At 35.8% G+C, this 26,405-nt stretch overlaps 1 protein-coding gene and 4 non-coding genes across 5 annotated transcripts; all 5 read left to right on the top strand.

The window, feature by feature from the left end:
* Nucleotides 1–233: 233 nt before the first annotated feature.
* Nucleotides 234–24,576, top strand: NOP58 (NOP58 ribonucleoprotein). The gene is made up of 15 exons (XM_031958313.1): nt 234–278; nt 3,135–3,211; nt 5,645–5,697; nt 7,269–7,393; nt 12,507–12,643; nt 13,607–13,671; nt 15,097–15,231; nt 15,982–16,127; nt 17,369–17,495; nt 18,294–18,457; nt 20,008–20,142; nt 21,359–21,420; nt 21,727–21,872; nt 23,631–23,758; nt 24,294–24,576. The coding sequence occupies exons 1-15, from the start codon at nt 234–236 to the stop codon at nt 24,345–24,347; spliced, it is 1,599 nt and encodes a 532-aa protein (XP_031814173.1). The 3' UTR covers nt 24,348–24,576.
* LOC111720062 lies at nt 5,792–5,879 on the top strand. Its single transcript, XR_002769925.1, has one exon. It is a non-coding gene; the product is annotated as a small nucleolar RNA SNORD70 (small nucleolar RNA).
* Nucleotides 13,954–14,034, top strand: LOC111720063. Its single transcript, XR_002769926.1, has one exon. It is a non-coding gene; the product is annotated as a small nucleolar RNA SNORD70 (small nucleolar RNA).
* LOC111720065 lies at nt 16,178–16,261 on the top strand. The gene has a single exon (XR_002769928.1). It is a non-coding gene; the product is annotated as a small nucleolar RNA SNORD11B (small nucleolar RNA).
* On the top strand, nt 17,662–17,738 carry LOC111720064. Its single transcript, XR_002769927.1, has one exon. It is a non-coding gene; the product is annotated as a small nucleolar RNA SNORD11 (small nucleolar RNA).
* Nucleotides 24,577–26,405: the final 1,829 nt, after the last annotated feature.

Raw genomic sequence — 26,405 nt, 5'->3', positions numbered from 1 at the left:
TACTCTTTCCCCTCCCTTATCTTCCCATGAGCCCACGTGTGCTGGGCTCTCAGTCCTCAGAAGTTTGCGCGCGCTTCGCTGGCTGCGAGTTTGCCGATGCCCCCCCCCCCCCCCCCCCCCCCCCCCCGGCGGGGGGGGGGGGGGGGGGGGCCGAGGGGGGGGGGGTGCACCAGCTTCTTCGTGGGGTCGCTGCGCGCGGGGAGCCGTTCGGCCTCTCGCCCTCCGGGCTCGCCATGTTGGTGCTGTTTGAAACCGCGGCCGGCTACGCCATCTTCAAGGTAGGCCGCTGAGAGCACGCGCGGTGGGTTCGCGACGGGGCCCGGGGGGGGGGGGGGGGGCAAGCCTCCGCCGGGGCCGGGGGAGAGCCGCTCCCCGAGCACGTGGCCTCGGGGACTGCGGATCCGGATCGGGCCTTGCGCCTTCGGGGACCCGGGGGAGGGAAAGGAGCTGTCCAGGAGCCCGTGGCAGGCCCGGCGGGACCTCCTTCTCGGCTTCCGGCGCAGTCGGAGCCGCGTGAGGGGGAACGGCTTACTTGCTGTGTGCGGCCCGGGCCCAGAGTGCAGATCTCCAAGTTAGAGGGAAAAAGCTCCATTTCCTAAGACGGAGAAGGGAGGAGGTGGCGCCTGAGTTGGGAGGGGAGTTTCGTGGTAAATTAAATGATACAATGCTTCACATTTATATGGTGTTTACAATGTGCTAGCCGCTTTTCAGGCATTATCTCATTTGGTCCCTATCACAACCCTGAGGTAGCTATTATTATTGTTATTATTATTATCCTCCCCCCATTTTTCAGGTGAGGAACTGAGGCTGGCAATTTTGTTTGTTTGTTTTTTTGGTTTGCTTTTGTTTTGTTAAATGACTTGTCTGGGGGGTGACAGTTAATAAGTGTCTTTGACTGGATTTGAACTCCAGTCTTGCTGACTCCAGCTCACCAGGCCACGCTGTTTGAGCTCCTGCTGGGGCAGGAACTCACCCGAGATGGTGAGCCTTCCGTTGTACGGAATTTGGCATAAGTTGGCATTACCTGACGTGTAATGCTGCCAAAGCATTAACTTTTCTAGTAAAACAAGGTTGGTTGAGAAGGAATTGTTAAAAAAAAAAAAAAAAAAAAACTTAAGATTGAATCATTTTTAATTTTTAAATTTCGGGTGCTGCAGCCCCTCCATAAGATTCCTGATAGTGTGTAGTAAGGGGAAGGACCATTATTTGATAAATTAAAAAAATAAGCTAGACCTGTCTATAACCACCTTCACCTACACAATACCCTAGGAAAACAAAGCAATGAGGGCAGGAGGTTATGGGTTGTCACTTATTAAGTAGCTGTGGAAAGAAAATTGGGTTGTAGCCTTGGGTTTTCACTCCCTATGGTGGTCTGAGATTGTGAAAGAGCCAACTGGTTTGGGTTTGTTTTGGCATCTTTGGGGATATAGAGGATAGAAGTGAAGGATGGAAAAGATTTAGGGAATTTAGTGAAAGGTCTTTATTATGGTTGACAGGACAGTTTAGGTACTAACTTTTTAGTTAGTAGTTAGGGTTAATCTCATCATGAATTCTGATCCTGTATCCAGATACTTAACACTTAGTAACTTGGACAAATTACTTAATCTTTAAGGGCCTCTCAGTTTCTTCATCTGTGAAATAGGAAGGTTGGACTCAATTCTAAGCTTTTAGATCCCCCTATTCTACCTTTAACCATCGCTTGGCACAAAGTGAAGTCACAAACCACTGTAAGAAATCTTAGTACATATTTTACTGTATTGGGGTTCAGCAACATTTTACATTCAAATATTTCCTCGGTGCTTACTAGCTATAATTATCAACAAGTATTATTATAAAAGTAAAGTGAATTGAATTCTTTGGCTCATTCTTGTATTCTCAAGGATTTATAAACCTGTAAATAAAAGGCTATTAAATTAAAAAAAAAAAAAGATTTATAATTTCTACAGAGTGGATAATCTCTCCACAGATACAGCTCCCTTTCTATAACTTAATATACTTAAGACTTGTGGCTAACTTGATTGCATCACCAAATTTAGTCTGGTGATTGGACAGTAGATATACTCTGTCATCGAATTTATATTTGGAGCTTTTCCAGGTTGGAACAATTTGCTAGAGCTTCCACTTAGCCTGTCATCTTAGCTAAGATGAGAGGTAGTGGTACTTCAGGGTTGTCTTAAATTGCATTTCTTTAATCAATAGTGATTTAGAGCACCTTTTCATATGACTAGAAATGGTTGCAAATGAAAAATCTAAGGTACCACTACACTTCATCTTAGCTAAGATGACAGGAAAAGATAATGACGAATGTTGGAGAGAATGTGGGAAAACTGGGACACTGATACATTGTTGGTGGAGTTGTGAACTGCTCCAACCATTCTGGAGAGCAATCTGGAACTATGCCCAAAGGGCTATCAAACTGTTCGTGCCCAGCAGTGTCTCTACTGGGCTTGTATCCCAAAGAGATCATAAAGGAAAGGGACCCACATGTGCAAAAAATGTTTGTAGCAGCTCTTTACAAAAAGGAACTGGAAATTGAGTGGATGTCCATCAGTTGAGCAATGCCTAAATAAGTTATAGTTATATGTATGTTAAGGAAGATATATAAGAAATGATCAATAAGAGTGATTTCACAGAGACCTGGAGAGACTGACATGAACTGATACTAATTGAAATGAGCAGAATCAGATCATTATACACTGCAACAGCAAGATTATATGATGATCAATTCTGATGGACATGGCTCTTTTCAACAATGAGATGATTTAGATCAGTTCCAATGGTCTTGTGTTGGAGAGAGCCATCTGCACCCAAAGAGAGGACTATGGAAAGTGAATGTGGATCACAAAATATTTTATTTTTTGTTACTGTTTCTTTGCATTTTGCTTTCTTTTTCATTCTTCCCTCCCTTTTTGATCTGATTTTTCTTTTGCAGCATGAGAATTATGGGAATATGTATAGAATTATCATATATATTTACCATATTGAATTACTTGCCTCTAACAGGATTGGGGATGGGAGGAAGAGAGGGAGAAAAAAGTTTTGCAAGAGTGAATGTTGAAAATTATCTGTACATATATTTTGAAAATAAAAAGCTTTAATAATAAAAAAAATTAATTTAACTGACTTCATTTCAGGTTCTAAATGAGAAGAAATTACAAGAAGTGGACAGTTTGTGGAAAGAATTTGAAACTCCAGAGAAAGCAAATAAAATGTAAGCATTGTTAATGTTTGGTTTTTAAGGAACTTAATAATTTTTACTGCTTTGCTTGTTGGTACAGTTATTTTGAGTTCTGTTGTGCACAGAATATAATTAAATTTGGAACAACAACATACCTGGTGGGTAGAGAGAAATATAACCTTGGGAATCAGTAGTCTTCATGGGTGGGTCCCTTACCTTTACAATGACCCAGTTTCCTAAAACTATAACTTGGTGATGTGTAGGAAGTTTAAAAGCCAGGGAATCTCAAATACAGCAGGACAGGGGGGGAAAAAAACTTGGTAGGAAGTTTCCTTAAAGCATAATTGTAAGGAAATCACATTTTAAACAGATTTTATTGCTACTTGGGTTGAAAAATACTTAGATTTCCTTAGTATCTCTTCCTCTAAAGAGCCATACAAATAATTTTTTAAAGGAAAAAAAAAAACTGATCAATATAGAAAAAAAAAATACATTATATGAAATGCTGCAGACTCATGGGGACTTTCACCCACCATCCCTGGGCAGAGGGAAATGAGGTGTCTTCATATATCTTCTTCTTGTCCAAATTCTTTTAATTGCATTTTTTTGTCAGCTATTCAGGGCTATACAAGAATTTCAAGCTTAAATGTGTATGAGAGCCGAAATATTCTTATCTTAAGCTTTTTTTTTTTTTTTAGCTTTTTTTTTTTTCATACCTGTGCTTCCTCTTGGAATAGCTGGTTTTAGGTTTTCTATTAGATCTGTAAAGTACTTCCTAAAACTATTCTTTTATCCATGTTAACCCCCACCCGACTCCCTTCAGCCATCTTCATGTTGATTTTGGTATGTTCAAATTATGAAGAAGTATCAGAGCCTCTTTCAAAGTCCAAGTTAGAGTGGGGAACCTCAAGTTAAGAATAAAGGGGGAAAAAACCTTATTAAAACTTAAATCTTCAGTAGTTTCCTCTGCCTGCCTTTCCTCTTTTTTAAGGGATAATGGAATGGCTCACTTAGCTAATACTAAAATAATTGGGGAACATAACTACTTAATAAACATGAGTCCGTATTAAGGCCAGGTGGGTTAGAAGCATGGAGACTTGCTGGGTATCAAAATGAGTTTAAATCTAAATAAAATCAGGATTTGAATGTGTTCAAGGCTTGTTAGAAATGATTTTATCCTATTTTTACTTTAAACTGCTTTTGTTCATACTTTTGGCTTAGGCTATGGAGTCTAGTAGTGATAATAATACCTTGTGCTTTTTATAGCATTTTAAAGTTTTGCAAAACAAGTTTATATGGATATAATCCTCAAGACTGATTTGGGTACCTCGAGTCTTATCCCCATTTTTTTGTTGGGAAAACATTCCATATAAAATGACTTGGGTTCCTTCTGTAGTAAATGTAGGGTGGGATTAAAGCATAGGTTTTTCCCGATTCCAAATTCAGTGCTTTAAGCTATAAGTTTCTTTTTTGCATCCCCAAGATTTAGTGTAATGTCTGATTCTGGATAAATGAAGAGAAAAGGTTTAAGATTCTTAAGAACTCAAAAAAAAACACCATTACGCAGCTAGGTAGTGCAATGATGAGAACTCTGGACTTGTATTCAGAAAGACCTGAGAAAGTGCTTTGCAAACCTCAAAGTGATATGTAAATGTTGTTGTGAATAATTTTAAACACTACTAGCTTTTGTAAGCAAATTAACTGTGAGAAAGAATCTGAATTACTCGGCTATTGATCTATAGCTAGTCTACCTATCACAGTTAGGTTACTTAAATTACAAAAAAAGAAAGAAAAGCCTTTGAAACATTTGTACAATGGATGCTTTCAGTCACCACTACAAGTTTCTGAGAAATAAGGAATTTATAGATCAGCACCTTTGTCAGAATTGTATGCAAATTTCTGATTTGGAACCATGAAATATTCTCCTCTTGTACAGTCCTTTTTTTCCTTCACATTTGCTCTTTATAGAGTTTGGGGTCCAATGGGATAATATGGACAGGCCGTTTCCTCCCCCCCCCCCCCCCCCCCATTAAAGTTCTAATTTAGAATCCCCTGGTATGGTGATATTTGTAACTTGGGTTATCAAATGGATGGTTCCTTGTCCTCGGAGTTTTTTGGCTGTAGAGCCAAAGACTCTCTGGTAAGCCTGGGGAAAAATTATTTTGCGTTTAAAAAAAAAAAAAAAAAAAAAAACATTGCTTATAAGACTAGAGCATTAGATTTGGGAGTCAGGGTTCAAATAAACTTGAAAAATACTAAATAACCATGAGCAAGTTACTTTAGCATCTGTGGTCTCCCTGTACTATCTAAAATGAGAGGGGGATATTTAAGTATGAGAAAGAATGTGTGAGAAGCACTTGGCAAACTTCAAAGTTTTCTACATAAACACTAGTTTAAATTTAGAGAGCAGGACTTATCCAAAGCTAAATTATATTTGTGATAACATGAAAATTTTTTTTTTCTCAGAGTAAAACTAAAACATTTTGAGAAGTTCCAGGACACAACTGAAGCATTAGCAGGTAAGAGGAAAGATAAAAAAAGCTAATCTGGATATTTCTGTCATCTGGTTTGTATATTAAAAGTTTATTTGCATCAGTTAGGAATCAACCAGGGTTGTGTTGTCACTGATGTACATATGTTGGAACTGAATCTTAAATGATTTCATTCACCAATTCGTCACTACCACTGAGACAACACTTAAGCTAAAGTAAATAAAATTTAATTGATGTAAAGAACAATTCACAGAACTGTCTGAATTATGAAATGGAATATATTTAAGTGTGAGAAATGCATAGTGTATAGAGTATAATTCAGTGTGATTCTTTAAAATTATGCAGAAAAATTTCTGAATTCAATCATATGCTTTTCTGCTGAGACACTGAAGTTACAAATGCCTTAGCTTTACACTTTTATCAATTCTGTAAGTCCCTCTAGTTCTTGACAAGTGTGTTTAATACTTTCTAAACTCTTTATATGGGAACTACATTGATGATAAATCCTTTTCTAGTAAAAAATCACCCCTAAATTGATTTCTTACTATGTAAGTCCAAATAAGGTGCTAAGCACTGTCTTACTTTTTGGAGGGAAAAGTCTAGGATTTAAACTACTTCCTTTAGTTAATCTAATTCAGAAAGATAGCTATTTTAGATGGCAAGTGAATTAAATGACTGAGTCATTATTAGTTATATGATTCAAAAAAGAGTGATTATGAATGAAGTGTCCTAAAAATAATAGAGGTTTAAAATACCCAGAGATCAAAAATAAGACTAAAAATGGTAAGATTAAAATTGTTTGCTATCACAGAAACTTTTGAAGTCCATTCAACATTGAGATTTTAAAAGTGTCTTCTGAAAAGTCTATACACAAACACATAGACACTAACTAGGCATCAGCATCACCCCTTCACTCACCACCTTGTGGTTGCCATTACCCCAGCTTTCATTAGTGTTTCTGCTTTTTAACCCAGGGGCTGGTGAGTAACCCTCTTCCCCATGAGCCTCCTTGTCCATATGTTTTCACACACATACTTTTCCAGTGGGGGTATTATGTAATTTAGAGTGAAGGGGCATGGATAAATTTGATGTATGCAACGTGATCAATTGTTTCAGTCTTATCTTCCTGAGTTCAAATGTGGCTTCAGACAATTAAAATGAGCTGAATAATGAAATGATAAACCACTCCAATATCCTTGCTAAGAAAACCCCAGATGAGTCATGAAGAGTCTGGAATGACTGAATTACAACCAAGACATCCATAAAATAACAATAATGCTTATTAATATGTGTTAGGAAATTTAAATTATTTGAATGGTATTTAAATTAAATACCATTATAAAAAAAGCTGGAATGTTTTGAAAACCAAAAATCGGTATTAGGGTAAGAGACAAAAGTTATAAGCTTTTAATAAGAATTTTCTTAGTGCTAAGATTTTGAAAACTTTATACAAAGGTTTGAGTGAAAGAGTTAACCTTGATTACTCCCCCCACTCCCCCAGGACATAGATTTTCACTGATATTGAAGTTCTAAGGAGCATTGCTTTTCTTTTAGTGGTATAAAGTAAATTTTTATCCTCTTTTTTTCTCCCTAAAAAGCCTCCACAGCTTTGGTAGAAGGTAAACTCAGTAAGAATTTAAAGAAAGTCTTGAAAAAGATAGCTGCAAAAGAAGCCCATGAACAGCTGGCTGTAGCCGATGCCAAACTGGGAGGTGTCATAAAGGTAAGAATGGATTTTCTTTCTTTGTTGGGGGAGAATTACTTTAATTACTTGATTTTCTACTCCGTCTCACCCTCCAAATTTAAGTCTATTCTTGTAGCAAGTGCCCATAGCCATATGAAATCAGTCCCTGTGCTGTTTGTCTCCTATCCTTACATCTCTCACCTTTCAAAAAGATGAGAAATAAGATTCTCCACTTTTTCACTGAAGTCACAGTTAGTCATTGCATTGATGGGAGTTATTCATTCTTTCAGAGTTGTTTCCTTTACATTATTGTAGTACAGCATAAAATACCATAGGTTTTATTTTCCTGGTTCTTTAGTTGACACAAGTCTTTCCAGAAGTCTCTGAATCTGTCTTTTTTTTTCCCCCCATTTCTTAGAGTATGATAGTTATTAAATTTATATTTGAATTGTTTAAGTATTTCTCAATTGAAACCCAGCTTCTTAAACTGGGTCGCAACCTATATGCTGTCTTGTAACTGACTGTGGGGATCACAAAATTATGATTTATTGTTAATATATGTTTGATTTTTTATAGTGTGTGTGTGTATGTACACACACATATGGATTACTTAAAGATTTTAGGCAAAAAAGGGTAATGAATGGAAAACATTTAAGAAGCCTTGTATTGAAATATACTTAATTTTATGTTCTATCTTTAATTTCATCTTGTGCTATCTGATGATGAGAGCTCCTTATACTAAGTATTTATAGTTTCTCTAGAGATTCAGGATAGTTGTTTATATTGTAGATTTTGTCAGTCCAGATTTGTAAATGTTGATTGGTTTTTTCCTTCACATTCATTGTAAAATACATTTTTTACCTTTTTCTCAATTATGATGTGAAAAATGGGGAAAGTTGTATGTACTTATTATGCAAAATAGAGGTACTTTTATATCCCACTGTCAAATACTTGGATATGGTGTTTTTGTTTAATATTCCCTCTTAAGTTCTTTCTACACCCAATAAATGGGCAAATCAAACCTTTTTCACTTCGTTGATCTATAAAATAGCTGTAGACAATTCAGTCTGCTGCTTTCACAGAAGGAAATGAAGCTGGAAAATGCCATACATTCCCCAGATTTTACTAGTAAGTTTAAAATATTAAGGTATCAACTTAATAAGATAAAAGAATATAGTCATATGGAATATCTTAGTGGGAAAAGCACTACACTTGTGCTTGGAAGTCATGGGTTGGATTCTTGGTTTCTGTGTCACCTTAGCTGAAGTATTTAAGCTTTGTGAGCTTCATTTTCCTCATTTGAAAAATGAGAGACTTAGTCCAGATAACCTGTAAAATTCCTTGCAGCTCAAAATTAATGACTTTATTAGGCCCATTAATATACTATGCATTTTAGCAAGTATAAACCAAATAAGATATTTTTGCTTTGACCTTTTCTGAACAATCTAAAAACCCCCACTGATTTTAGTCTCAATTTAAAACATCCATCCCTATAGCTAGGTTCAAAAATTTGCCATGCATCTTCATTTTATTCAGCATAGTCTGAAGAATATTATTTAAGATTATATCTATAACCAGAATTATGTTTTATGTGGATTACTTTAAAGATGGGTTTAGACATTACATTGAATTCCCAATCCCCATATTTATGCCCACCTGCATTTTTGATTTCCTTCACAAGCTAATTGTACAATATTTCAGAGTCTGATTCTTTTTATACAGCAAAATAATGTTTTGGTCATGCATACTTATTGTGTATCTAATTTATATTTTAATGTATTTAACAACTACTGGTCATCCTGCCATCTAGGGGAGGGGGTGGGGGGTAAGAGGTGAAAAATTAGAACAAGAGGTTTGGCAATTGTTAACGCTATAAAGCTACCCATGCATATAACCTGTAAATAAAAGGCTATTAAATTAAAAAAAAAGAAAAAATAAAGATGGGTTTAGAGAACAAAGAATCTTAATTTTGTTTTCTGAATTAATTCATATTCATATTCGCCCTTAGAGATAATCTCTCCCATTTGAGCACATAGATTACCCTTATATACCACCTGAGATATTAGTTTTATTTCCCATTCTTGAGCATCTATGTCTTATGTGTATTTTTGTTTACACAAGCTTAATTGTAGGTGGCTCGCCCCTCATTGTCATGTAACAAACTGACTTGATCCAATTAGGCCACCTGGTGGTTGGTTCAGAGAACAAGTCATGACAAATGGGCAACATTTAATATGAAAGAATTGGCTCGATGTGGGTGCTTCTTCATTGTGGAATGGCTGAAACACTTGTGGCATATGGATGAAATAGAATATAATTGCACTATAAGAAATGATAGAATCAAAGAATTCAGGAAAAACTTGGACATTAAAAGAACCAGTGCAGCATGAAAAAGGCAGTAAGTGCCAATTATGTATCAGACATTGCACTGAAATGCAAAAAATAAGACAGTCCCTGTATTTTAACAGGACAAACCTAAAGCATGATAGTCAGGGGAGTTAGAAGGATGATGAAGTGATTCCTAGGTCAGTCAATTGACATTTCCTGTAAAGAGACTTGGAAAGTTCCCATTTAAAAACAGTAGACATAAGTGCACAGTCTCAGTGGAAAGTCTGTTTATTAGCAGTTGCCTTTTCTTTACTCATTAACTAGTGTTCTTTTGGGAGCATAAAAGAACTGACTCTCGATTCTCACAGAGTAAACAATCTTCTGTTTGTTTCAGCACTGTCTGTAGAGGGCTGTGGAGGTGTGGTTATTGTGGATTTACCTAATCATAATCAGCTTGAAGACGCCATCTTAATAATAAAGACTGAGGTCTTCTGACCTTGTGTATTTATTGAGCCCTAATTGCGTGACCTTACCATAATGGAGTAGACAGGACAGAGCATGTATTTACCACAAAGCTTGGCACCCATCTACGGTAGATTAGAGGCCAATGAACCCAGGAGTTAAAACATAATTAGGTCCAGGACTTAGACAAATTGGCAAAAGATTGTACAAAACAAAACAGGCTGTTCAGAGATCTCTACTGTGGGTATAAGTTTATTCATGCAATTAAGTATATAGTAGAAATATTTGAAGACCTCAGCTACTTAGAGCACAATATGAATAATTTAAAATTCTGAGCATTCACCCATGGTCTGTATATTCTTACTTTGCATACTAGCCCTTATAAGTTTATGTTGCTTTCTACACCCAAAGTGGATTAGAAATAAGAGCCATTAGAGACAGACACACTGACGACAACAGGAAATGACAGCTGGCTTAGAAAGGAGACACACTAAAACATGTACATAAGACCTAAAAATGAAGGGGAGGAATGGATTTAGTTACAGAGGCAACTAGTCCTAACATAGGAAAGTACTCCCTTAAGGGCATTATTGTAATCTGACACTATATAGGAATTGATGTACATACTTTTTTAAAAGGACTTGTCAAGAGGATAAATTATGTCCAATGTGCACCAAGACCGTAGCCATAAAAAAATTATAAAATTCATGTACATTCATCTATATTGGCTTTGAGAAAATAGGCTAAAAGTCAACATGTTGGCTGTAGTTGTCTGCCTCAGCTCTGCTCTAAACAAAGACACATTTAGGAAAAGTGGGATAATTGCCCTATGGCCATGAGATGTATGGAATATTCAAAGCTCCAAAAGATTTACGTTGAAGACCACCCAGAGGTTGGTGGAAAAGTCCATATTGGACATTAGCAATCTACAACACACATTCCTAATGAAATTGTGAAGAAGCATTATAAAGGATATTATTCAAAGAAGTCTATGAGTAAAAAAGAAAATGGGGTCCAGCTAGGTGGCGCAATAGGTTGAGCACCAGCCCTGAATTCAGGAGGACCTGAGTTCAAATGTGGTCTCAGACACTTTAACACTTCCTAGCTATGTGACCCTGGGCAAGTTACTTAAACCCAATTGCTTCAGCAAAAAAAAAGAAAATATCTACGTAGCTAGAGTGAGTTGATCGGACTCAGACCCCTTATGTGTAGATAGGGTTAATAATATGTATTGGTGGAAGGAAATAACCATATCAGTTAGATGGTAGGTTTAATACAGGATGACCCAGAAGTCAAAGACTTGAGTCACTTTATATACTTGAATGTTTTCTCATTTTCCAAGCCCTGAAAAATACATGTAGAAAAAGATTTAATCCAAAACTGGTCACAATTAATTAAAATTAAGTTACACTTGTAGAAACAAAGTTCATTTATTACCTGAATTTTTTTTAATGATGCTTCTGTAATGAAGGAAGCAGCACTCTGATTCTCTTAAAATCCACCAAAATTTCCATATACATATTCAATTAAAGTTGGTGTTTTGTTCCATTATTAATAATGTTTTGTTTAGTTTCTTGCCGTATGTGCACTTGAACTACATTGGGGTTTATTTAAATTTTGTGATCAACACAAAAATCTAATTAACCAGTATTAAAAAGATTTTTTAAAATTTTCAATAATGTTTTATTTTTCCAAATGCATGTGTAAATATCAAAATTGTCTCCCTCCTCCCCTTTCCAAGACACTAAGCAATCTGATGTAAATTAAACATGTACATTTCTTTTAAACATATTTCCATTTGTCATTAAACATAAATCTTAATTTAAAAATTAATTCCATCTGACGTTATAAAGTTTTTAACAGCTTATTTACAAGTTGGCAGCTAAGTAGTGCAGTGCATAGCATGCTAAGCTTGAAATCAGTAACTCATCTTTGTGAGTTACAAATATAGCCTCAGACATTTAACTAGCTGTGTGACCCTGGGCAACTCTCTTTGCCTCAGTTTCCTTATCTGTAAAATGTATTGGAGAAGGAAATAGCAGGCCACTCTGGTATCTTTGCCAAGAAAACCTCAATAGAGATCACCAAAAGTCAAACATATGATTATAAAGTGGCCGAGCAGCAAATTAACCTCTCTATATAACAGTGAGCATATAAATATGAAAACATGTCACTCAGTAAGCATTTATTGTGTACCCTGTGCCAAACCCTGTGTTAAGCATTTACAAACCTTGTATATTTCTGTGTATATTACTGTGCTCCAGTGATTAGCAGATTATTTCCTTAGTGATTTGTTTGTATATTGTGAAGTGTTTTTGGAAATTTTGCAATATTTGATTAATTTTTCATTTTCTTCCTATAGGACAAACTGAACCTCAGCTGTATTCATAGCCCTACCATAACAGAACTAATGAGGGGAATTCGCTCACAGATAGAGGGGTTAATCACTGGTCTTCCATCTCGGGAAATGGCAGCTATGTGTCTAGGATTGGCACATAGGTGAGTTTTGTTTGTTCTTAGGCATTCTGCAATGCCAAAACTGTTTTATAGCATAATTCCTGATCTAAAGACTAAAATTTAGAAAGGGAGAAAAGACTGGAACTTAGAAAAATTATTTGTTTTTCCCTCTCAATCTATTCCCAGGAAGGAAACATTTTGGGGGAAACCCTCCTCAATTTCTAAACAATTGTTTTCGTTTTAGATAATTGGACATTTTATTTTCCTTTTCCATTCCTATCGCTGAATCTCACTCACTCTTTACCTGTACATCTTCATTTTCTCTTTTATTGGCTCCTAACCCAACTAAAGAATGACAAATAGAGTATTAAAAATTGAGAGGAATCTTTGAGGTCACCTAATTCAACCTTTTACCCCCAGGCAAAATCTATCCTCAACATCTTTTATAGGTAGTTATCCAACATGCTCTTGGCTCTTCCTCAGTTTACCTTATATTTAACTGTATACATGTTGAATGTCCCCCCAAAAAAGATAAGTTCCTAAGTATAGAGAATATTTTGTTCTTTATCTTTGGTACTTACACATAGTAAGTAATTAATGAATCTATGTTAATTTGAGTTTGTTTTTGTATATTTGATTGCTAATTAAAAGTCTTAAGTTACGTAGTGAGTGGATCTTAGCAGTAAGATGCTATCGTTATTGTCAAATTAGTTTTTTAAATGTATATTTCATGTGTGCTGTGTTTTGTGTGTGTATGTGTGTATATATATGTGTGTGTGTTTTCATCTGCCTTGCTAATGGGAACAGCATGTATTAAAAATAGCTCTTTACTATTAACACTGTAAATAGGTCATAGTATAAATACAAAAGCTGGCAGAATATGGCATGAACTATGGGCATGCTTTCTCTTGTCTTATAGGTGTTATTTTATGTTAATAAATCCTGGAAATAAGATTGCAAGGAAATGATTTTTCTGGAGAATAATTACTTCATTGGTTTTCACAGCCTCTCTCGGTACAAGCTGAAATTTAGTGCTGATAAAGTGGATACCATGATTGTTCAGGCAATCTGTAAGTACAGTTTTTATTCAGAGCTTTATTTATTTATTTATTTGTTTTGGTAACCTATTCCATTCAATATGATATAATGGAAGGAGCTCATGTGTGCAAGGCGCAAAATCTGATTTCTGTTCCTGACTTTACCATAGGTTGGATTTGTGATTTTAGCTAATTAATGTAGCCCAGTTCCCTCAAATATAAAAGGAGGGAATTAAACTCCAGTGTCTCACATCTAAGTTTAATTCATTTTACTAAGAGTGCCCAATAATCGGTCATTTTTATAATAATTTCCCATATCTTGTTGTCAATGATGGAGTTTTGTTGAATGAAAACAAATGATTTTACATTCGTCACTACCACTGAGACAACAGGGAAATAATATGCTGACTCTACTTGTTAGAATGAAGACATGTTTGTAGGAAGTTTTGGTTGTGTTATACCCTGGAGAATGGTACAGTATTCAGTCCCATTTCTGAGTATACAAGTAGAATTATATTTTTAGTTGGGAGGTTTTGATATGTTTGAAAGAATTCTAAGACTTTTTATAGCATGTTTTTGCTTCAGTCAAAATAATGTGGGCTTGTATGATGTCAGAATGGCAATGATGGTAATATGAACGAAATGTTTGCTTTAGAAAAGAACAGGGATGAAAGTAATGTTCATATAAAACAATTTGAGAAAAGGAGATTAAGATGTGATTTGGGTGATAAAAATGAACATGCAAGAAAATATCCAATATTTTTTAACCTGACATACATATATATATATATATATACTATTTTCTCATCCATCTTTTGCTTTTCAGAAATTTAAAAGTGCCACAAGTAATAAGAAGTAAAATGCAAAACAAAATAAAAATCTACAGACCTGTTTCGTATGGGGCAGTCTAGGAATGCTTTCTTTCAGGGAGAGAAATCTGGGTTAGAATAGGAGAGGGAATTCAGATGAGATCTTAGATTAGAACCTTTGCTTGATAAAAAGATCTACTTACTATGTTTTAAGTTTGATTTTTTTATGAAGTAGCTTCTAGTTTTCTCTCAAGATGTTTTTTCTGTTGATACTAAAGAACAGTTCTTGATTGGGAAAGACAAAGCTTTTATGAGTGAGAAATCAAAATGAACAGCTTAAAGATTTCGGGGATGATTTATAATATATTAGTGGTTATATTTATACCTTTTAGGAACTGATAGTTTTTGTTTTTATGGAGCTTTCACTTCCCGATATATCCTTCCCCTCCGTGGAAGGGGCCACCTCTTAAAACAAAGTGGGATGTATGGGGTGGGGGTGAGGAGTAGTACTGGAACAGTTTACTTAGAAAAAGTAATGGATAATTTAATATTGAATGCAGTGTTTAATACCCCTAGTATCCTCTGCAAAGTAATACTATTCAGTGGCATTACTATATTTCTTTCTTTTCTTTTTTTTAACCTGTTACAGCTTTATTAGATGACCTGGATAAAGAACTGAATAACTACATTATGCGATGTAGAGAATGGTATGGTTGGCATTTCCCTGAATTAGGAAAAATCATTACAGATAACTTAACTTACTGCAAATGTTTGCGGAAAGTTGGTGAGTGAATTATTTATTACTTATCCTTTTTGGGCAGGAAGAGCAGTCATTAAAATTTAACCATTAATTCTAGTAGTATGCACTGGCATTTAGAAATCTGTGATATATCTCTAAATGTCATGTTTGGGGGATGGGGACAAGAATTATTTTGACTTGGGCTTTGATTTGGTGATCATTTTGATGAACTGTGATTTTTATCACCACTCTTCCACAACAAAGAATGTCTCTTATCGATTCTTGTGGTCAGTTTGCAATTTATAGAGGCCAGATGAAGGCTTTAAAAGAAGCTTTATGCAGTTTAATAAGGAAGCAAGGCGGGGATTGTTTATGATACATGGAAGTTACTTGGTGGAGTTGGTTCTTTGTATGGTTTCATGCTGCATTAGCATGTTAAAATAGAATATTCTGGCACCCCTTGACATACTGCAGCACATTCTGAGCTTTTATCTCTTGGAAGTTTACAGGTCCGCTTTTGCCAAAAGAGTTCTTTGCTTACTGTGTACTCTTTTACTCTCAGAGTTTTGCTTTGCCCTTGAATAAGTGCTTTTTAAATAAATACAAAACTAGAAAATTTCAAATATATCTGAAGCTATAACATAAGAGGAAAACTACAGAACTGAATTTGTTCACTGATTTCTTATTTTGTACTGCCATTTGGATCATTATCCATTTTTACCTTGAACCTTTTTGATGTAATGGGTGCTTATCTATTCACCAGTCATTGATTTTTTTTCTCTTCCCTCCCCCCAGGAGACAGGCAGAACTTTGCTTCTTCAGATCTTTCTGAAATTTTATCAGAGGAGGTTGAAGCCGAAGTGAAAGCAGCTGCAGAGATTTCTATGGGAACTGAAGTTTCAGAAGAAGACATAAACAATATCTTACACCTCTGCAATCAGGTAAAACTTTTCTGAGTGCTTAGCCAGCAAGTTAACCAAAGTCCCCACAATGATGGCAGTGATGATTTTGTATTGATTCTCACCTGATATATAAATATGAGGGTTTATAGTCACTACCTCATCTGATGCCATCTTGAATAGCATGTTTGGAAAATAATAGAGACCTGGGAAGGCCTATATGCTTCTTATAGTTAGGAGTATCACAAAAAGAGTTTTGGACTCAGCAAATTTTTCATACAAGCTGTTATTTTTCTTTATTGTACTCTCCAAAGTATTGGTCAGAGAATGGTCAAAAGGCATGTTATTAAAACAAAGAAAAGGTCAGGGAACCATGTAGCCTCCATTTGGATAATCCGCTTTCGAATAGGAGGAGGATTGGGATTGGGAGGGGAAAAGAGAGCAATGTAGAACTGAGAGGAGGTCTGGATTTGGAGCCAGAAATTTAAATCCCAGATCTTGTACTATGACTTTGTGAAAAAGTAACTTAACCTTTCTTAGTCACTCATTGTTCTATAGAAAGAGGAGTTTGAACAGGATAATTTCCAAAGGTTGTTCCAGCTCAAGCCTATGATCATGATTTTACCACACCACTCCAAATAATAATTCTTTGGTTATACATTATGCAATAATTATTTCCCTTAAAGATCTTTTATAGCAATCAAACTTAGAAGAAAATATTGCCACTGAAGTAGAAAGCTTAATTTGGGAGAATTGATACCAAGACATTGGTAATAATATAATTGAGTAGGAATTGATTTCATAAGAGTTCTTTAAAGATTGGATTTAGCTGTTTTATTAACACATTCAACTACCAAATGCTTACATTAGGTCCAAACTTCCCAATATATATTAACAATTAAACCTAAATAGTTTCCCCTCTTTTGCTGCACAGTTGAATTTTCTTTCCCTATCCTTGGACCTCTCTGCCACTTGATGTATGATCGCCTCAGATCATATTAGTTCTGTATTATTAAATAATATCTTGTATTTCTCAGACTAAGGAATATCTTTGTTTCTTCTTCATTTTTTGGGTCCAGACCTTGTGATTTTATTATTAATGTTCTTGGGTGAAAATCCCCAATACTGATCAACTGATAGATTAAGTGAGTTATCCAGGACCCCATAGCTGGTACTGAAGCATTTTGCTAGAACAAATTTCTCTGGGAACTGAATTTTTTAAAAAAATTATCATTATTATTATTACTTAACTTTTTTTTTACATGTGTACTTTTTTATACTAGGTGATTGAAATCTCAGAATACAGAAACCAATTGTACGAGTACCTCCAAAACAGGATGATGGCCATAGCCCCAAATGTGACTGTCATGGTTGGTGAGCTAGTTGGAGCTAGACTTATTTCTCATGCAGGTAAGTCATTATCATTTGAAGTGTTTGTGTGTATCTGTCCTTACTGTAATGATATGCATCCAGGAGTTTTCTTGAGATCTCTAACTTGCAGTGAGACGCAAGAAAAGCTACTGAACAGTTAAAACAATTAATTAAATCCTATAGGTATTCAAGACTGAGGGCTGAAGTGATCAATGATGATTTTAATTGGTTTGCCTGACTTTTCAGTGAGGGCAACTTTAGTCACTACCTCTTCTGAGACACTTCTGACCTTTTGTGAGATAGGATTAGAAGCTTTTGACATTATTCCTAGTGTGGTTGTTGAATAGCACGGAGAGGTAGATTGGAACCCTGCATTAATATTAACCACCTAGCAAAATTAAAAATAAAAATAAAATGTTCATCTTAGGATCCAGTGCATTTAGTTATTGAAATACAAAAGGACTTTACTGTTAGTCAGTGATTAACTATACCAATCCCACGACATTGAACCTCAGGGATGAGATAAATGAGGTTCCAGTGTTGTAACTAAAAAGGAATAGTTTAGTATTCTTTTCCTAGACTTGTGAAACATGTTACCCTTAATTAAAATTGTTTATTCAAACACATTTCTTTTTCTTCTTCTGGTTTTTGTAAATGTTAAATTTCAATGCTGCTAGTAAAAGTATTTGGTGTTTTATTTTTTAAACACCTGTAGAAAAACATACATACTGTGGTACAAAATATTTGTACATTCTTTAATGACTTGACTTTAGCTCAAGATTTCACACAGTTTGCGTGTCAACACCCTTTATGGCTTATGACCTTTTTCTGTCCTAGGTTCCCTTTTGAATTTGGCAAAACATGCAGCTTCTACTGTGCAGATACTAGGAGCTGAGAAGGCCCTCTTCAGAGCCCTGAAGACGAGACGGGATACCCCTAAATATGGCCTAATTTATCATGCCTCCCTTGTAGGCCAAAGCACCCCCAAAAACAAAGGAAAAGTGAGTTGTCCTATGTTGCTCAAGTATTTGTTTCTCAAGAAAAGTTTAGAAAAATTTCTGGTAAATTTCTTGCTCTTTGTGTTTGCCATAATATAGCAATCCTCTTTATCTTAACTGTTGCTGTATAACTGTCTATAGTTTACTTATTTTGGTATTAACAAAGTCCACAGTGACTACAGAGTCAAGTTTTGTACTTTCAGCATGGATCAGTCTCTTCCCCATTTTTCACTCTCTAGTACCGTTTCTACACTATCTTTTCTTGGGTACAAATATGTCAAGATGCAGCAAAATGTGAAATATTTGCATAGAGCTAATCATCATCTAGAGTAATGCATGCCAGGGGAAGAGTGCATGGTGTGCCATCATGGTACATATGAAGTTTGGGCACAAGGGTTTAAATCCTGGCTCCAACATTGTGTATAACTTTAGGCACAACCTTGTTCATCTTTCTAAACACAAAGTGGTTGGGGAATGGAGGATGCTTTGTATACCTTAAGATGCTAGCGAAATGTGGGGACATTCTAGAGGATGGATTGAAGAAAGTATATATAGGCAAAAGCAAGCCCTTTAAGACAGAAACAGAAGGGGTCAAGAAAAGGGAGCAATCAGAGAGAAGAGCCAGGACGTTTTAGTAGCACAGACTCCAAGATAAGAGTTTTAGAGAAGGGGAAAAAAAAGGTCACTGGTTTCAGTGACCTTTAAGAAAGAAGTTTCAGTAGAGTGAAATCAAAAATCACTTGTAGAGGTTGGAAAGAATGGTTGGTGAGAAAGGAGGGGCTGTGGGTGTGGCCATAGTTTTTTAATTAAGGGGAAAGGGAATAGAAATATGAAATGTTAGCCACACGGCCCAAGAGGGTCATGGGAAGGTTGTTTTAGGATTAAAGAAATGTTAGGAAATTTGTAGGTAGATGATAATAATCCAGCTGAAGAGCAGGACAGTAACAGTGGAAGAGAGGAACTGGGTGAAGAGGGGGTGGAGTGTGGGAAGTTGCTCAGTGGAATGGAGCACTCATGGTGGTTATAGAGTAGATATTTGTAATCGATGGAATCTGCTTAATCCCAAAAGCAGCAGAAGTTAAAAAAAAAAAGGATAAGACAATGCTGACTAATAAGGAGGTTCACAAGAAAAGATGGGCAAGAGAGCAAGGGTGGCTGGGACAGTCTTAACCTAGTGTAACATTCAAGGGGGTCGAGTAAGCCATGTGTCTATGTTGAGGAAAGGGGACCAAAGGTCAAGGCATCAGGCGTATTAGGATCATGAATGACAGTCATTTTGTGATGACCATTTTTTCAAAAATGAAGTTTAAAAACTTCTGGATCAAAAATAAGAGCCATACATTGGGATCATGGAGTAAAGTGGGAAAGGAGGTTCCCTGTAATTGGCCTACTACTATAAGTAAGTTCAAAAACATGAAAATTATATCACCACATGGATTAGACTAGGTCAGATACTAGTCACAGAGGTTTGAGAAATGACAAGTATAATATGGAAAGGGCACTGTATTATCCTGGCATATCAAATGAATGTCCTTATCCTCTGTCTTTTCCAGATTTCTCGAATGCTGGCAGCCAAAACTGCTTTGGCTATCCGCTATGATGCTTTTGGAGAGGATTCTAGTGCTGAAATGGGAATTGAGAACCGAGCCAAATTAGAAGCTCGGCTGAGGCATTTGGAAGAGAGAGGGGTAAGAGCTGTGTTCTTGCTAATATTTGAACAACAACAAAAGTAGGAAGATTTCCAGGGGGAAAGGATAGCTTGCTGTTTTGGTACATTTTAATTAAGGGTAGCATTAAGGCCCTAAATAAATAGGGCAAATAGCTAAATGGTATTTTTGTGAATTTTAATATGTTTATACTTTATGCAGATCACTGTACCTCGTACTTGAGCTTCACTAAAGCTTACTAGTAGTTCATAATTTTAAGAAATGAGTGACTTTTTTTATACTTAGCATGCTCAGTCATGTTGTTTTTTGTGTTTAATAAGAAACCAGGAGCAGTTTATCATATAGAATCAACTTAGTATTTTACTTCTAAACTAGAAGATTTTCTTCTTTTCTATATAGTGAAGAATGAAAACATGGCTTCAAATTCTTTCTGACATTTACTAATAATAGTATGGCCCCAGCAGGAAATGGCTGTGGAGAATGTGGAATTAATTGCCTACTTTGTGCTGTACCTGGCACTTTGCTCAGAACTTTGCAGATATTTATTAATTACCTGATTGTCACAACAACCCTGGGAGGTGCTGTTATCTACATTTTACATATGAGGCAGGTAGAGGTTATGTGAGTTGCCCAGGGTCACAGAGCTAATGGGTATCTGAAATCAGATTTGGTCTCTGGTCTTCATGACTCCAGTCTCCCAGCACCCTATTCACTGAACTACCTAATTCCCATAGCGCAGGAGTGGAGAACTTTTTTTCTGCCAAAGGCCGTTTGGATCCATAGCCATACACAATTCAATCACAGTGGTTAATTGTTGTATCTAGCTTTCATTGCCTTGGCAGTTGTCTTAGCAACTTTCATGGGCCTTATGTGGTCCTTGGGCTAGATGTTTCCTACTCCTGCCATAGAGACTTAATCTTTCTGTATTTTATTTTCCTCATCTGTGGAATGGACATGATGATATCACTAGCATCTACCACACATGATTATTGCAAGTTGTAAATGCACTAATGTCTCTCTTAATTTCTTTGTAGACCATTAAGTGTTATATACATGACAGCTATTCAATGTTTTGGAAAAGTTAACTCATTCCTCCTCTTTCCTTTGTCGACTTCTGTGTGATTTCAAGAAAGATTAAATTAGACCCTGAACTATAAAGTGTACAGGGACAGTGATATGAGAGATTGTAAGAAACTGAATGGATAGTTTAAGTGTGATTGTTCTTTTTGTTTTCCAGATAAGAAAAATCAGTGGCACAGGAAAGGCATTAGCAAAAACAGAAAAGTATTTCCATAAAAGGTAGGTAGGCAGCTGCTCCTCACTGTAAGCTTTGCTTGTTTCAAAGCATATCTGCCTCTTATCAATTTATGCCATTGTGGCTCCTAAATGGAAGATTGATTCAGCTAGTTCACCTCTATTCAAGTGTTAGATTTGCTTAAAAGGTTCGTTTTGATATTTAACTCATACCTCCTGGAACATTTCAAATACATACCATATCATGTTCTGTTTTTAACAAAATGCTACCTTGTGTATAGAATTCTAAAATTTTTCCACTTGGAAGAATCATAAAACATTTGTAGAACTTGATGGAATTTTTTCTTTCAGTGAAATAAAAACTTATGATCCATCTGGTGACTCGACTCTTCCAACATTACCTAAGAAACGCAAGTTTCAAGAAGTGTCAGAAGAACAAGAGGAAGAACTGATGGTTGAAGTGAAAGCAAAAAAACCCAAGATTATAGAAGTTAAAGGTTGTTTTGTACTTCCTCTTTTATCTAATCTGTATTTGAATTTCTTTATTGCTGATTCATAATCTTTGAGGTATATTTGGCTTTAAGAGACACATAAACAAGTTTTTCTGGAAATTTGAAAGAGAGTTCTATATTTTGAGGGCTGGTAGTATTAAACTAGCAAACTAAATATTTAATCTGTAGGCATGTTAACTTTTAAAATATCTAACAATGTTTAATGAGGTAGGGAAAACTTTCTGGTCATCTCAAGTATTTCTCCAATTTTTAAAAAGAATAACTGATGCTCATTATAATTGCTTTTATATACAGATTGCTTTTCATTTTTGGTAAAATTAAGTTGTGCCAGGTTTGTGATTGATTGTTAATACCTCTTCTAGTCCATGTTTATTTTGACATATATAGTTGATTTTAGTCACTATCTTCTCTGAGATTCTCTTTAAGCGTGAAAAAGTTATTAGGTTCCAGATTGTGTATATGAAACTTGGGCAGTTGATGATATTGGGTCCTTTTTTTTGAGCCTGTATATCAAGAAAGACATATGAAGACTAATTAGGAGGGATAGGTGGGTGGGAACAGGTTGTTATCAGAAAATTACATTTGGTGAGATTAATAATAAATTAGAGATGTTTGGCATTGGAATTGGACCACCTTACAATAGAGTAAGCACTCACTAGAAGATTTACAAGAAGTAGGTAGTTGCCATCTGTTAAGGCTGTGTTAAATTTCTTTTGATGAGAGGAACGAATTGGACTAAAATCATCACACGTGTTTCACCCTATGCTTTATATAAGAAAATTTAGTGTTTTGGTGGTAAATTTCTACTTTTTTGTACGTTTTTAAAGTATTTGAGCCTTCTGTCTAAATTGAACCCCCCCCAGAATAAAAATACTTAAGCATCTCTCTTTTGGAACATAGAAAACTTGTGAAAATGCAAAAAGAAAACTGTAAACCCTATTTTTCTCTGCTAGGGAAAAAATTAGCATAGTTCTTTGTGGTAATTACTATGCCTGTAAAATACTAGTAGAAAACTACATCTCAGTTCTCAGAGAACAAGGTTTGATCTACTGCTGCCAGAATCTTGCTGCATAACAAGACAAAGCATGTTGAATTTCCTAATCTCCTTCAGGGAATCATCTAAGTGAAAAAAAATGCGAGACTTTGTTATAATCCAAGGACGTTAAATATAATTGTAGAGTTTTGGGCTTAGTTCCTTTGATTAGAGCTAGATGCTTGTGGTGTCAGGGTTTGAAGTTAGGACCCTATAAAAGCCTACCCTATTTTTAATGATGAAACTTCTTTGAAAGTCATAAAACTGTTCCTTATTTTAGACCACTGTCATTAAGTGTGTGTCCCAAAGGGGATAAAAGTGGGTCTTCCTCAGCATCACTTGCACTAAAAACAGTGCTCTCAGAATGCCATGAGCACAAAAAAGCTTTTATTCACATCTCTTTCACAAGAATTCAGAAGCTACTTCATGTTGCTCTCTGTAGAAGGAAGAAATTTGATGGTTTTTCTATTTCTTGCATCTTAGCTGGTTTGAGTGGAAAAAAAAGGAAAGCAGTGTTTTCTGGAGATAGATGCTCGCTCACTCATTTAGCTATATGAGCCTGAAGGTATTGAAGTCCATTGTGACAGGAAAAAGGTTAATAAACTTTAAACCATTTCTAAGTCTTTCAGGGTTTCATTTAAAAGAAAATTGGACTATATCATCTCTAAGTTTTCTAAATCCAGTATTTCATATTTTTTCATTCTTTACAGAGGAAGACGAAGAAGTAGAAGTTGATTCTGCAAAGAAGAAAAAGAAAAAGGATAAAAAGGAAAAAAAGAAGAAAATAAAAGAAGAAATTCCTTCAGAGGAGGAGCCATCTACTAGTATAGTCATTGAAGTATGATTCAAGTTTAACTGCCACATTATTTCTGGTTGTAGAAACAAATCTATATTTGAACTATTATATGGTGGTGCCATAAGCAGCCATTTAATATTAATCTTTTTGATGAGTAGGCAGAATCTTTTACAACTCAATTTCCTCATGATACATAGATTTTAAAAACGCCATTATTTTGTGGCTGATTATTTTACTTAGAGTTTGGAATAGAATAGGGGTCATTTTTACAGCCATTGAGCTGAGAATAGCTTTTCACATTTTTTGATGAAATAAATCATTTTAAAATGTAAAAATCATTCTTAGCTCAAAAGCTCCAGAAAAGAATGTGGTAGGCCAAATTTTGAACTGTAGTTTGCCAACTTCCTGAAATAGGAGAGGGAGAGGGAGGTTTTTGGTTGAGAGCTTATGATGGCAGATTTTCAGATTTGAATAAGGAGCATAAAAGGTTCATTTTAAATCTTTGTTAGCATAAGTTTGTTGATACCTGGTTTTGAAGCTCATTAAAATATTCTCTATCTTGTTTAATTATTTTCAGAGTCCAGAAAAGAAGAAGAAAAAGAAAAAAAAGAAAGAGACTGCGGAGCAATGATATGAAACAGTTTAAAGGTTAACTTGAATAGATTCTGCTTCCACTTCAGCTTCACACATGTCTGAGATGGTCTTTGAAATATCAGGACAAGAGGACAAAACAGTTATCTTTGACTCTCAATCTTGAACTGGACACTTAATTTTTGACATTTAAAAAAAAAAAAAAAAAAACCTCTTCCAATTCTTAAGAGTCTTTGATTTACAGTAAAAATATTTTATTTGTATCACGAGTCAGTTGTATGTTTTTAACATCCCCAATATTAGAATCCTGGGTCACTGGTCTAATTTCATTATAGCAGGGCATTTTTTTTTTTTTTAAATTTTAATAGCTTTTTATTTACGAGTTATATGCATGGGTAATTTTACAGCATTAACAATTGCCAAACCTTTTGTTCCAACTTTTCCCCTCCTTCGCCGCACCCCCTCAGATGGCAGGATAACCAATACATGTTAAATATATTAGAGTATAAATTAAATACAAAATAAGTATACATGTCCAAACCATTATTTTGCTGTACAAAAAGAATCGGACTCCAAAATATTGTACAATTAGCCTGTGAAAGAAATAAAAAATGCAGGCAGGCAAAAATATTGGGATTGGGAATTCGATGTAATGATTCTTAGTCATCTCCCAGAGTTCTTCCTCTGGGCGTAGCTGGTTCAGTTCATTACTGCTCCATTAGAACTGATTTGGTTCATCTTACTGCTGAAGATGGCCAGGTCCATCAGAATTGATCATCATATAGTACTGTTGTTGAAGTATATATAATGATCTCCTATCCTGCTCATTTCAGTCAGCATCAGTTCGTGTAAGTCTCTCCAGGCCTTTCTGAAATATCCTGTTGGTCATTTCTTACCGAACAATAATATTCCATATTATTCATATACCACAATTTATTGAGCCATTCCCCAATTGATGGGCATCAACTCAGTTTCCAGTTTCTGGCCACTACAAAGAGGGCTGCTACAAACATTTGTGCACATACAGGTCCCTTTCTAGCAGGGCATTTTCAAATCAAAATGAACCTTAAAGGTTATCTGGCCCAATTCCCCTTGTTTTACAAATGAGGACATTAAGAACTAGAGTTTCAGGACTTGGTCTGGAGCCCAGCCCTCAACCCTTTGCAGGGTTTCCTAATAGTCCATGATTCTTTTTGATCTTTGGCACTTTATTTTTAGTTGCTAAAACCCTGGCTGGGATGCTAATTTGCCCTTTGTTTTTGACTGCCCTCACTGTGCCATCCAAGGTGGTTGGGGTGGTGGTTCAGGGTAAAAGTGAGAGCAGTCACATCAAAAGGAAAGTAAGAAAAGGCTAGAAAAAACTTGAAGAGGTTTTTGACACCCTCTGCAGTTTCTCCTACAGAATTGACCCTTCTCCAATATCCTTTGCTGGATTTCCATCCATAGCATGCCTCCTACCTGACCCAAGGCCCTATCTCATAACTCTACAATCTTTGATTTTATTCTCTCTCATGCAAGCAATTTACATGAGCTCTAGTATTCAATACCAGTTTTCTGTTTTGAATTAATGTCCCATAGGTATCTCAAATTCAGTTCCTCCAAAACAAATTTTTTTCTTCCAAACCCCATCTCTTTCGAACTTAATGATTTCTGCCAAAAGACTTGCTGTCTTTGGGCACGTTTGTTTGAAACCACTGAATTTCAATTCACAAAAGAGTGACCAAGTCTCATCTGTGTCAACATTTCTCACGACTCCCCCTCGCCATTCACATAACTACCACCGTATCATCTATCAAACTTTCCTCACCTTTGCTGTTGGAATAGCCTTCTGGTTGCTCTTCTCAAATCTCTTATCTCTCCACTGCATATAGATGCCAAAGGGATTTTACTGAAGCACAGATATAACCAACTCAAATTGCTTGAATGATTTTGTTACTTCTGTTAACATTATATGCAAATACATACTCCTGGATGTTTAAAACTCTTGTCTTCATACTTTCTCTCCAGCTTCCTTATCTGCCTTATACATTACTCTTCATACAGTAAGACAGATTGACCTTGCTTTTCCTCATGAAACATATAAATGACACCTTTATTA

Source organism: Sarcophilus harrisii, chromosome 3 (genome assembly GCF_902635505.1).
Source record: "Sarcophilus harrisii chromosome 3, mSarHar1.11, whole genome shotgun sequence".
In the NCBI taxonomy this organism is placed as follows: Eukaryota; Metazoa; Chordata; class Mammalia; order Dasyuromorphia; family Dasyuridae; genus Sarcophilus; species Sarcophilus harrisii.
The sequence above is the reverse complement of the archived record's forward strand: the minus strand, read 5'-3'. Positions and strand labels throughout refer to the sequence as shown.

What these genes read in the sequence shown, in the direction of transcription:
- NOP58 (XM_031958313.1), top strand. Translation starts at nt 234, where the DNA reads ATGTTGGTGCTGTTTGAAACCGCGGCCGGCTACGCCATCTTCAAG. An exon ending in TAGACTTATTTCTCATGCAG is followed by an intron (nt 17,496 to 18,293) that starts GTAAGTCATTAT and finishes TTTCTGTCCTAG; the next exon opens with GTTCCCTTTTGAATTTGGCA. An exon ending in CCCCCAAAAACAAAGGAAAA is followed by an intron (nt 18,458 to 20,007) that starts GTGAGTTGTCCT and finishes TGTCTTTTCCAG; the next exon opens with ATTTCTCGAATGCTGGCAGC.